Here is a 12968-nt window from a genome sequence, read left to right as displayed (position 1 = left end):
CTTGAGCCGGCCCTGTTGTGAACATAACCTTTTCACAAAGAAAATAAATTGCAAGAATGAAATAAATAGATCCAAAAGTTTGACTGCTATGTTGCACTCCCATGATGTTAAATGGAGTGATGTCATATGGAGTCTCGCAAAGTTCCACTTAGTTTAACTAATAACATATTTTATTGTCGAGACATGTGATCAATTTTTGTCTACATAAAAAAATTCTTATTGGTTTCTTCTTAATCTGATGGTAAACAACAATTATCTCGTTGTTTTGGCCTACTATTAGAAGTTTCCATGCTTGAACCTATGTAGCGAAAGATTTACTGCAAATTCGCCATGTTTTTTTCCATACAAATGGCCAAATGGCTCATTTATTTCCAAAGGTAGCCACCAATTAAGACCTTCTGATAAATTTTAAAAAATTATAATAATAAAATAAAATAAAATAATAAATAATAAATAAAAAAACAGCGGTCTTATAGGTACAGAAGTAATCATTCCACACGCAAAATTGGGGAGACTTGGGAAATTATTGTGGCTCTTGTCTCTTTGACAACATGATCAATTGGTCAATACCGAACCAACTATAGCTCTAAAAATGAACTGAAAATTCAAATTTCCTCTCCACCACGGCAATTAAGAAGATAATGAGGAGGAAAATGAAATAAATATCTCTTCCTTCGCTCTCATGGTCTTGCTGTAATGAATATGACATATATTAATATTAGACACAGGTCTTGGATTGTGACTCCCAACTCTCAAGGACCATTCGTTTAGGTCTTGCCCAGTTCTCTAAGGTGTTTTGGACTGACTAAGTCTACCATCTCAAATCACTCGGTTAAGAGCCCCTCAACTTTCTCTTATTAAAGCTCTTATCTTTGTTCTTGTTTGCGTTCCTCTTATTACAATTTGTCAACTCTCAAAAATCCCATAATGGTCTTAGCAATGTCTTTTGCTTTCCTTCTCTTCTTTCCTATTGTTGTTCAATCTCAAGCTACTGAATTCATTTTTAATGGATTCAATGGCAGTGAAATCACTGAAATGCCTCGCATCAGCCTAGAGGGAGCCTCTATTGTCAAGCCTAGTGGTGCACTTAAGCTCACTAATGCATCAAACAATGTTATTGGCCATGCGTTCTATACAAACCCCATTGATATGTACAGTAACTCTTCTTTGGACCCAAATGCTTCTTCTTTCAGCACATCATTTGTTTTTGCAATAAAACCATCAACCTCTAGCCCAGGTGGCTATGGCCTTGCTTTCACTTTGTCACCCTCCAAGCAATTCCCTGGAGCTCAGCCTGAGCATTACCTTGGAATTTTCAACTCCTCCAATGATGGAAATGCTTCAAACCATGTCTTTGCAGTTGAATTCGATACGGTCAAAGGGTACAAAGAGAACTCAGACAAAGAAGGAAACCATGTGGGAGTCAACAACAATAGCGTGGATTCAATTATATCTTGGGCTGCTGGTTATTATGAGTATGATAAGGACAATGATGCAAATTTCAATGAACTGACTTTAGAGAGCGGTGATCCTATTCGTGCCTGGATTGAATATGATGGTGTGAAAAAAGTTGTGAATGTTACAATATCTCCTTTCTTGGAAGAGGAACACAAACCAACTAAACCCCTCATTTCCCATCCCATAGACTTGACACCAGTTCTTAATAAGACTATGTATGTTGGCTTCTCTGCTGCAACAGGCCAAAAAACAAGCTTTCATTACATTTTAGGATGGAGTTTTTCAACGAATATAACTGCTCCTTCACTCAATATTTCTCAACTTCCTTTGCCACCTCCAATGGAGAATAGTTCATCGGCTTACAAACCCCAAGTGAAGGTTGTGATTGCCAGTCTATGTGCTATCACACTCATTCTGTTGGGGATTCTGTTCTTTTTTACATGTTTCAAAAAGATGGTGCAGCATCACAGTCTTGAGGACTGGGAGTTGGATTGTCCTCACAGGTTTCAATACAAGGATCTTTATGCAGCAACAAAGGGTTTCAAAGAGACTGGAGTTATTGGAGTTGGAGGCTTTGGTGCAGTCTACAAAGGTATGAATGAATTACTAATTTATTCCCTCTGTCCCAAATTGTTTGACCTAGTTAGAAAAACCCAATTATTTAGAGAAATATCATTAACTACCTTATCTCTTTGAAAAATGTTAGAAATTTCCTAAATTACCCTTAAACAAATTTGTTTTTCTTTGTTGAAGGTTTTTTTTTAATCTTTAAATTTGAATAAAGATGTCATGTATAGTGGTTTTCAAAATTTAGGTTTTTAATTTAAAAAAAAATGCTCCCACAAATAAATTAAGGGTATAAAGGGGATGTTAGTAAATTAATGGTGTTTGACTTTTCAAATAAAACATAATTTTGTGACATCCCAAAATAGAATACAGGCCAAACAATTTGGGACAAAAAAAGTATATAATATCTAATTGTTAAGCCTAATATTTATTATTGTTATAATCTTGTTGGGCCATATTAGCACAACATTTCCGTCAATTCAGTCCATTGCAGCCCACTTTTTTTCCATTTTGGTACACTTATGGTCCCTTTTAAGAAGGGTTTGGGATTAATACTTACAAAGTCTTATATACTATTTTCTTTTTTCACTATCACACTCTCCTTATGCGTGGATCTAGACTCTCGCTTAATAACTAGGACCCAACATGTGGGATTTTTTCAACTTTTTAAATGGGAGGAAGAGGGGAGACAAACATCAAACTCGATACCACCTACTCTTATATTATAATAAACTAGTAAGTTGCTCGTGCAATGCACGGATAATTTTATGATATTTTATGTAAAACAGTTTTGAATAATGTTGTACATAAATTATAAAGAAAAAGTAAATAAATTAGAGTAAAGAAAAATATGCATTTTGAGATATTAAAAATTGGTTTAGTAATTTCACTACATATTTGTAGCCTTCTTAGGGTAAGATTATTATTTTTTTAAATCATGAAACCAAAAATAAATGCAAAAGAGTAATGGGACCATGAAATAAACTAATTTGTGTTGTATTCACATATTTCATACTATGAAATAAAAGTAAACCCAACTCTCTAATTATCTTCCACTCATCGATAGTGCGACATTAAGACATGGTGTAGGCAAGTGTGTATGCATGTGTCTTATAAATGATTTAAAATTAAACCATGGTAGAATATGACTTTACATTGCGCACCAAATATTCCTTCTACTTATATACCCAAAACAAAAACTAACTAACCAAATTACCTAACCTAAATCATATTTAAGCCCCTAATTTATAAAGAAAAAAAGATTACCCGTAGCGGTTTTGGTGTCTTGATGGTGGTGGGAGGTTAGTATAACGGAGGTGGTGACCCCTTAGATTCCTCTTTCTCTCTCTTTCAAATGTTTTGTTAGTCTCAGGTATTTTATTTTGGTAATATATAGTGAAATAGTGTCTTTTATTTAACAATCCATAATATTTTTGTGTCTCTCTATCTCTCTTTAGAGTCTTATCTCGTTAGTTATTACTATTTGCTCTTACTTTTTTTTTTAAAATACTAAAACAGTGGGTATGCTAAAAGACATGAAGAATAATGAAAGGTGTGGTGTAAACTGAGGTAATTAATGAGATATTAATGAGATAACAGTAAAATAAGATAATGTGAACTTTTGGATAACAATAAAAAAAAATTAAAAAAAAATTAGTGAAAGAGGTAATAGTTAAAGTTGTTTCACTGCATATTTATAGCCTTCTCAAGGTAAGATTAATTTTTCACCCTTAAAATAAAAAATAAAAAAAGGTAAGATTATTATTTTTTTTTTAATCATGAAACAAAAAATAAATGTAAAACAGTAACAAGACCGTGAAAATCAAATAATTTGTGTTGTGTTCACATATTTAATACTATGAAATAAAAGTATGTCCAACTTTCTCACTGTCTTCCACTTATTGATAGTGTGACATTAAAACATGGTGTGGGCAAGTGTGTATGCACGTGTCTTATAGATGATTTAAAATCATGGTAGAATATGGTTTTACATTGCATACCAAATATTCTCTTTACTTATATACCCAAAACAAAAACTATCCAACCAAATTACCCAAACCTAAATCATATTTAATCTCCTAATTTAAAAAGAAAAAATAAATACTCGTAGGGGTTTCGGCGTCTTGATGGTGGTGGAAGGCTAATATGATGGAGGCAACGTCCCCTTAGATTTCTCTTTCTCTCTCTTTCAAATGTTTTGTCAGTCTCAAGTCTTTTTATAGTGAAACAATGTGTTTTGATTTTGTAGTAAAACAATGCGTTTTATTTAACAATCCACAACATTTTTATGTCTCTCTATCTCTCTACAAGGCTTTATCTGGTTAGTTATTACTATTAGTCTTTAATTATTATATTTTTGCTTTTTTTAAAGTATTAAAATGGTGGGTATGCTAAAAGACATGAAAAAGAGAGAAATGTGTGATGTAAGCTTAGGCAATTAATGAGAGACTAATGAAATAACAGTAAAATAAGTTAATGTAAACTTTTGGGTAACAGTAAAAAAATTTAATGAAAGAGGTAAAAAAATGTTAAATGCAAAATTAGAGCATCACTTGGCAAGACCTCACGCACTCTCGTATGCGATCTCTACTTTTATATATATATATATATATATATATATTGATGATTATTCCTTTATAACTTCTAATCACTAATCAACATGAGTCTCAAAAAACTTTGTGATAAAACTTTACCATTCGTATAAAATAAGTATAGATTTTTTTATCTCCTTTTTTTTTTTAAAGGATATTGCTATTGTGTTCATCCTTATAAGAATTTAAGCATAGATTAAATTTTCATTATTTTTGACAATTTTTCTTTGATTCCTTTATAATTTATATATTGTGTCGGTTTAAATGAATTTTTCTCAAGCTTTCAAAGGATGGACTTTAGATAAGATGTTCAACTTTTATATGCCAAGCATTGACTATAAGTCTTGTACATGGAACAAATAGAGATAAGAAATTAAGAATATGGTCCATTTTGGTTAGCCTTAGCTTGATTTGTCTAGACATCAATTTTTTCGGCATCTCATAATGATACGTTGTTGATAGGTGTCATCCAAGTCCAACATGATTGAAAGTTGTAATTGAGACTATGGCCCAAAAGTCCGACTTATTTTAGGTGAAAGTTTTCTTGATTATTACTTGTATACAAAATTCCAGGATCATTAAATTGGAATAGGACCCTTACTAACCTAACCAATTGGAATAGGATGAAATTTCTTCCCATCCACACTAAACGTTGTGTACACTCCAAATTTTTTCGGCATCTCATAATGATACGTTGTTGATAGGTGTCATCCAAGTCTAACATGATTGAAAGTTGTAATTGAGACTATGGCCCATAAGCTTTACTATTCAATACTTTGCAAGAAACATTAAACACTCATTTGATGTAACATGAGACAATGGAATTTGACATTGTATACACTGGGGTTTGTTCTTGATGTTGTGAAATTGTTGTAGGTACTAAGAAATCTAGTTTGATTAGTTGGCAAGTCATGTTCTTTAATCGTGAAAAGTCTACAATGGAAAACTTTTGTGTTCCTACAATAAATGTTTTGGAGAGAAAATTGTTAGCCCCCTCATCCCATTGGGACCCTTCTATTTATACAAAGGAAAAAGGGTCCAATATTCCTAAGTGTGACTTAGTTACATGGAATTTTTGAGCAAATGTGCCTAGATTTCTTTTAAAAATTTAATTATAATTTTAAACTCTAGTTTGGTGATTTTTATATGATTTCATGTGTTCTTAAATAATTTGAATGCTATTTCAGTTTGTGCAAATTATAGAACATAGAATTGGTAATTTAGCAACACAGGCATAAGAGAAGGCATGTAGTGGTTTAGGAAGAGTAGGCATTTAGTTATAAGGGAAGAGGAGTAGGCATAAACATAAGAAAACCTTTGGACGGAGGAATAAGGAAACAAAGAGTTTTTGATGATTAACATCCCTCTATCTTGTCCATTAGTCTTATTTATTACTAATTAAAATCTATTTAGTTTAGTAAATAACTAATGTGGCATCTCATAAGTGCAATAAATTAAGAATGATGTCTTTTATTTAAAAAAAAAAAAAAAAAACAATTATCTTTTCAAAGAGAGTGCAAAGGTCTCTGCTTATATATATATATATATATATATATTGATAATTACCAATTCTCCCAAAAATTTTATTTATTATAAATATGAATTTAATTATTTAATCATATTCTAACAGGTATTGTACCAGCCACTGGAAGCGAAGTTGCTGTAAAGAAGATAATGCATAACTCAATCCAAGGAATGAGAGAATTTGCAGCAGAGATAGAAAGCTTGGGAAGGTTAAGACACAAGAACCTGGTCAATCTCCAAGGATGGTGCAAGCGTAAAAATGATCTCCTTATAGTCTACGATTATATTCCAAATGGTAGCCTAGACTCTCTGATTTTCAAACCCAAAAACAACTTTGTGTTGACTTGGGACGCAAGGTACAATATCCTCAAAGGCATTGCTGCAGGATTACTGTATCTGCATGAAGAATGGGAGCAAGTTGTGATCCACAGAGACGTTAAGTCCAGCAATGTTTTGATAGATGCTGAACTGAATACAAGGCTAGGTGACTTTGGTCTTGCCAGGCTATTTGATCATGACAAATTGTCACACACCACCAATGTTGTTGGCACAATTGGATACATTGCCCCAGAATTGGCTCGCACGGGTAAGGTATCCACAAGTTCTGATGTGTTTGCTTATGGGATTTTGCTCCTTGAAGTGGCTACTGGGAGAAGACCAATTGGCTCGAGCAATTTCGTTTTGGTTGACTGGGTTATGGAATGTCATCAATTGGGTCAAATTCTAGATGCACTTGATCCAAAGTTGAACTCAAATTACATGGTTGATGAGGCCGAGTTGGTTTTGGAATTGGGTTTACTTTGTTCTCATCACAAACCAGAAGCTAGGCCTACCATGAGACAAGTGACTCGGTATCTTAGTGGGGATGACCCACTTCCTGCCGTGGTTGACTGGGGCTCAGTTGATTTTCGCAGTGGCAGTGAAATGAACTCGAGAAATTTAGAAGTAATTTCTGGTTATATGACCACAACTTCGTATCATTCATCGAGCATTGGAGACATCACTTCCAGTTCTATAGACGCTGGTAGATAGTGAGGAGCTTCAAAACTTTCCATTTTTTGAGGTATATCAGCTTGTACATCCTGGAGTAATCAAATCTTCCAGTCTGCTTATGTTCAAAATTTCCTATTTTCTAAGATAGGAAAATAGGAGAGACAAAATTTAAGTATAGTATCTTAAAGAAACCTAAAAAACAACACCTAAATACTATACTTAGTTTTGCTCTTAAAGTATCCCTTGCTCTTAAAGTATCCCTTGAACCCCAAGTTTGAAATTCATTTCTAACAAACTCATCATTCTACATTGACTATAGATTTTATTACATTAATCCCTCAGTTCAGTTGTCCCCAATTATTTAGACTAAGAACAGTACTTCTTGTTTCAGCATTATGCATGATGATAATCAAACAACTCCACAGAAATGCACTCCATTAGGTTAATTCTCAATTATTTGGACTAAGAACAGTAAAGTCTTGTCTCGGCTTCATGCATGATGATAGATATAATGGGAAACCGAAAACAACTTAACAGATTTGCACGACTTGATTAATCCCCCATTATTTGGACTAGGAACAGCAAAGTCTTGTCCTGGCTTTTGCATGATGATTATTATAATCATGAACTGAAAAATACTTCACAGAATTCCACCATACAGAATTCCACCATTAGATTCATTCATTACCCAAAAGACCATTTAAATTTTGAAGTAAATATATTCCTTTGACATTGGAAATTTTTTTATGCATCTGAAAGTACCCGTTTTGGTTGACAAGAAAATGTGACCGCAAAGATCAGCAATACATGCATATTATTCGTACCTCTAGTGTTTACCGTTCAGTCACCACTGATAACAAAATATTATCACGTCATAAAGTTGTGTAACGATGGAGATGTTATACCCTGTTTCGGGTGTATATGCCTTCTCTCTCACAGTGGGTGGGTGTGTGGGACCCACCTGTTGTGAGAGAGAAGGCATATACACCCCAACCAAGATATAATTTTTTGTAGAGATGACTCATGAGGCAGTTGAATGGGGTATTAGAAAAGCACTTTAAAAAAAAAGGATGGAATACATGAAAATAACTCAACAAACCACCGATCAGTGGACGCATTGAACTAAACCAACGTTCAATAACACAGTCGCAGGCCACCCATCTAGTATGGAATTGACAACGTTCCCTCCCTAACCCCACTAACAGCGGATTTTCGAAGTTTCTCACAATTCAAAAATCCGCAATACGCAGGGCACATTGATGAACTCAACTTCGTTCAAGTTCGCTTAAGCTTTACTTTACCCATGACTAGGGAAAAATAGACCCATTTAGAAGGAGAAATATTTAAAAACACTACTTAACAGACTACCTCTCTACTTGCAAACACGGCCGGCTTGGCTTCATCTCATGAAACCATGACACGTCCAATCATCCCCTGGGTCCAAGTTGCAGTCTCCTTGAGCTGTTCATCATCGGATTGAAGACACTCGCCCAAAAATTCAATATAGAATGCGCGATCTCTAAACAGGAGCTTTGTGTTCGGACCAAGTGCATCTGCAAGATCACCCATCACAGCAACTGCAGCCTTTGTCACACTCTCGTCTCTGCAAAATATGAAAGCAAAACTATGAGACTTTTAAAGAAACAAATGTAGGAAGAACAGAGACAAAAAGGAATGAAAAGAAAGAAATAATACCTGTGTCTGTCCAAGAAGACCAGTTCTATAAACTGCAAGAGATGTGCAGCATATGGCAACATCACCTCAGGCTTTGAGTTCTTAAAACCTTGGAGAATACCGGAGTAAGCTTCAAAGATGCTACGCCTGAGCTGGTTACCATACTCCATAAACTCTTCATCATTGAGATCAATCTGCGCACAGATTTGGGAAGCTTGCTGCATCGCTGTTACTGCATAAGAGACATATCTCTCAAAATGCTCTCCTATGGCAAGTGCAATGTCCCCAAAGCAAGAGAATATGGGAGGCTTGACAGACCGGTGCAGTTCATTACTGCCGAGATCATTAAGAAGGTGTTTCATGATCCCATCACAGAACTGCAAGACCTTGTCATCCAATGCACGACAAATGTCACCAACCACCCCAACAGTGATGGAGCAAACCTGGTATTCCTCAAAATTCTGCAGTCCCATCTCCAAATATGGGTAGAACTCACGCATATAGTTCTCGAAATTTGGTCCACAGGCATAAGCAAGCGCACCAATTGCAAGCATTGCTTCCTCATGCACTGTAGAGCTACGACAAGCAAACACCCTCAGGAACAATGTCATAATCTTATCTGCTTCCTGTAGTATTATGGACTTGGTTTCATCTGTACTGCTAAGTTTCTGGATAATGACCTGAAGAACACCACAAAGAGAAGCTTGCAAGTCACCTTGCTTTTCCCTATCATCTGTTGAGACAATCTGAAGCTGTAGTGTCTGCTCCAACTTATTCATAATGACAGGGAGCAGGTGTTCTATGATGCGAGATGTCTCTGCAACATTTGAACACCTGATCACTTCATTCAAGGTTTCATATGCAGATGACCTGAGCTTAGAGTCACCACCATCCGTACGATCAGCAGTCCTAATAAGGTAAGTGATGATCTCTGTAAGGAATGGTGTAAGAAGAGAGGAACTTGGTACAGCATCCTCATATCCCTGGGCAAGGTAATAAATTGCCCCACAGACCTTTTCTGCTACATTTGGAGTGTCATTAATACTTTCCATCAATACTGAAAGAACCTGTCTAATGTTCTCAGAAGAAATCACAGAAAATCCACTAGCTGGACAGTGTAATAACTCAAAAATACGACTGAGAGTCCAAGCAGTAGTGTCTCTGACATGGTTGTTTTCATCCTTCATTGCCTTAAGCATAAAATCCAGACCTGCATGGACCAAGGGAGTGAGCTTGTCAATGGTTGGGCCTTCAAGGATTGAGCCAAAGGCATATGTAGCTGCCTCACGACAATGCCAATCCGGCTTTGATATGTTAGCCTCGATAAAAGGCATCACAAGGGGCACAATAGCATCCCCAACAGTTCTTGCAACAAGACCAAGACAAGTCCCACCAGCCATGGATAAATTCCAAATGCTGTCATCCTGATCCTGGTCTTCTTCCTGCTTCAGTAAAGTTTCTAACAACATAGGAACTAAAGACGACAAAGCCTTCTCAATGAAATGGGAATTAGGAGGCTCGGAGTCCCCACTCTCAGGATTCTCATACTCTTGAAGCTCTATCTCTTCATCACAAATGGAACTCCAGAACTCGATTGCTTGGAGGGCTACAGCCTCTTCATCTCCTTTTACTGCATTGGATGTAAGCTCAAAGAGAGCCTGCATGTAAGGCTCAAGCTTCTCATAGTATGTTGATGCTATCGAAACAAGACACTCAAAAGCAACCTGCCGGATCTCCACCTCCTTGGAAATGGCCGTCTCACAGACCATTTTCATGATGTAACTCCGCTCCATATCATTTTCAAAGTTGGTCTGCGCAAAATCTAGAGCGTTATATAGAGCCTTTGTCGCTGCAAGACGGACTTCAGGACTGTGCTCAGCAAGGTTCATCCCTTGCACTACAGCAGTGAGCACAGAATTTACTTCATCTTGCACAAGATCCTCATGGGATATCTCCTCACACACATATCCAAGAGTTTCCAATGTTGCCTGTTTCAAACTGGCCGGCCTATCTTGATGAGTCATATTGGTAAGCAAGGATGCAATTAGCTCAGGCCACAGCTTCTTTGGAATTTCAATAGAAGCAATTTTAGCAATCACTTGTGCAGAAGTGTGCCTTGCCTCTGTTGCAGCTGACCCAAGAGTTCTCAAGAGCAAATCTTTGATTTGGGATTTAATGGAAATGTCAATTTCCATCCATTTTTGAACAAGATGCTCCTTTCTAACAGCATCTTTAGCATCTAATGAGTTCTTAAGCACAATACCAGCAAGTCTACGGGATTCAATTGGTTTCTCATCATTCGCAAGCTCAACTGACAAGGAGAGAAGAAAGGAAGGAAGGTTCTGCTCTTGAAATCGTGTAAGATTGGCCTCTGCTTCAGTACGGACATTTGCATCAGGTGACTGAGCAGACAGTAGGAACTGGGTGATCTCCAAAGCCATTCTATCCAAATTGCAATAAAAGAGCACATTAAAATTTTTTAAAAGTGACTTAATAAAAACTGGTTGACCTTTACACCCAATAGATTGTAATTAAAGAAGGCTTTTGGAAACTTAATAAACAAGAGAATGGTTAGGGAATAAGCAAATGTAATATTCCTTGCACAAAATACTTCGTCTACATGTGTGATATTGATATTGAGCCATGCCTAAACAAATTAAAAAGTTTTTGAATAAAAACTGGTTGACCTTTACACAGCATTAAATTATAATTAAACAAGGCTTTTGAAAACTTAATAAACAAGACAATGGTTAGTGGATAGATGCATGCAATTTATTCCGTGCACAAATTACTTCACGTACATGTGTGATATTGACATTGAACCATACATAACATATAGCGGGCTATGGATTATGATTTACAACTTTAGTTTGCAGGTTTATATCCATGAAAATACCAGCAATTCACACGAAGAACAACCAGTTTGTTGAAACCAAAAACTGAAGAACCAAACAGCAATTCCCATCAAAATTTGTGACAGTATCAGGTACCAATATTTCAGAAGGAAATTTTTGCCCTCTGACATGCAAAATTTTCATCATAGATGCATAAATTATTCAAAATTACTCCATTCTGTATACATTTCTCAACCAAAGAATCAGATTTCTAAATTCTCACAAGGCCCTCCCAGAATTCCTTACCAACCAAACACACAATTTCTTTTCCTAATCAACTCGTTCACCTCCAAACTCAATCATTTCAAACCGAAGCTTAAACCCTAAAAATACACACTCTAACCAAAACCACACAATCCGCAACAATCCAATGCACAATTCAAAAATTAAAACCGGTACGAACAAATTAAACCTCAGATCCAAGCAGAACCAGCAAAAAAAAACCCTAAAAACAAGGCATAATCACAAAAACAAAATGCAAAAAAAAACCCTAAAACACCGAACTCAGTCAAAAATACAGAAAACAAAGCCACAAAACTCATAGATCTATTCGTATAAACCGTAGATGAGAGAGCAAGTACAAGTACCTTAAATCGGCAAGAGCCTCCAAAACCCTAAATACAAAGCTAGGGTTTCACACTCTCTCTCACTTGGAGAATCGGCTTCTTAAACTCTGAGCTCTGAGAGAAAGAGAAAACGAGAAATAATTTGATTTGTGTGAGTGTTTGGGTGTTTATATATATATAGTGAGAGAGAGTTTTTATTTATAATTGAGGAGTCTTTGGTGACTCTCTCTGTGTATTTCGAATGCTAAGAAAGAAGCGGGAGAGAGAGGGAGAGAGAGTGTTGTGAGAAATTAAATTAAAATTTGGAAATAAAATAAAAAGTGTTTTGTTGTGTAAAAATAACGGGCAGGGTTTTTTTCCTTTTTTTTTGGCTGCCCGAGACTGCCCGGGATCACCGCCTCGGAAAAAAAAAAACCCTAGTTGATTTTTAGTTTGAAATCTCCCACGTGTGTGGGAATTCGTACGTGTGAATCGGACCGTTGGTTTTTGCCCTTATCCGTTTGAATTGTTTTGTTGGGCTTCGAAGCTCATATATCACCAGTGAGTTCCGGCCCATTCCCCTAATAAAATCTTGTTTGTTCTTATCTCTTAACTCGGAAATTTTTGCTAAAATGTATTCGCTTTGTCTCCATTTGTTTGTCATCTATTTTATTTTAGGATGTTTCAAAATATTATTCTGTTTCTAAAAATAAAATTCATTA

At 35.9% G+C, this 12968-nt stretch overlaps 2 protein-coding genes across 2 annotated transcripts; one reads left to right on the top strand and one right to left on the bottom strand.

The window, feature by feature from the left end:
• The first annotated feature begins 761 nt into the window (after positions 1 to 761).
• LOC126692450 (lectin-domain containing receptor kinase VI.3-like) lies at positions 762 to 7579 on the top strand. The gene is made up of 2 exons (XM_050388063.1): positions 762 to 2050; positions 6247 to 7579. The coding sequence occupies exons 1-2, from the start codon at positions 928 to 930 to the stop codon at positions 7170 to 7172; spliced, it is 2049 nt and encodes a 682-aa protein (XP_050244020.1). The 5' UTR covers positions 762 to 927; the 3' UTR covers positions 7173 to 7579.
• Positions 7580 to 8219: 640 nt separating this feature from the next.
• Positions 8220 to 12565, bottom strand: LOC126692449 (importin subunit beta-1). Its single transcript, XM_050388062.1, has 3 exons — positions 12289 to 12565; positions 8829 to 11249; positions 8220 to 8736 (listed from the first exon to the last, which is right to left on the bottom strand). The coding sequence occupies exons 2-3, from the start codon at positions 11246 to 11248 to the stop codon at positions 8538 to 8540; spliced, it is 2619 nt and encodes an 872-aa protein (XP_050244019.1). The 5' UTR covers position 11249; positions 12289 to 12565; the 3' UTR covers positions 8220 to 8537.
• Positions 12566 to 12968: the final 403 nt, after the last annotated feature.

Source organism: Quercus robur, chromosome 7 (genome assembly GCF_932294415.1).
Source record: "Quercus robur chromosome 7, dhQueRobu3.1, whole genome shotgun sequence".
NCBI classification, from domain to species: Eukaryota; Viridiplantae; Streptophyta; class Magnoliopsida; order Fagales; family Fagaceae; genus Quercus; species Quercus robur.
Note: the sequence above shows the minus strand (reverse complement) of the source record. Positions and strands in the feature narration are given on the sequence as shown.

What these genes read in the sequence shown, in the direction of transcription:
- LOC126692449 (XM_050388062.1), bottom strand. Translation starts at nt 11,248, where the DNA reads ATGGCTTTGGAGATCACCCAGTTCCTACTGTCTGCTCAGTCACCTGAT. An exon ending in GTCTTCTTGGACAGACACAG is followed by an intron (nt 8,737 to 8,828) that starts GTATTATTTCTT and finishes CATATTTTGCAG; the next exon opens with AGACGAGAGTGTGACAAAGG.
- LOC126692450 (XM_050388063.1), top strand. Translation starts at nt 928, where the DNA reads ATGGTCTTAGCAATGTCTTTTGCTTTCCTTCTCTTCTTTCCTATTGTT. An exon ending in CTTTGGTGCAGTCTACAAAG is followed by an intron (nt 2,051 to 6,246) that starts GTATGAATGAAT and finishes ATATTCTAACAG; the next exon opens with GTATTGTACCAGCCACTGGA.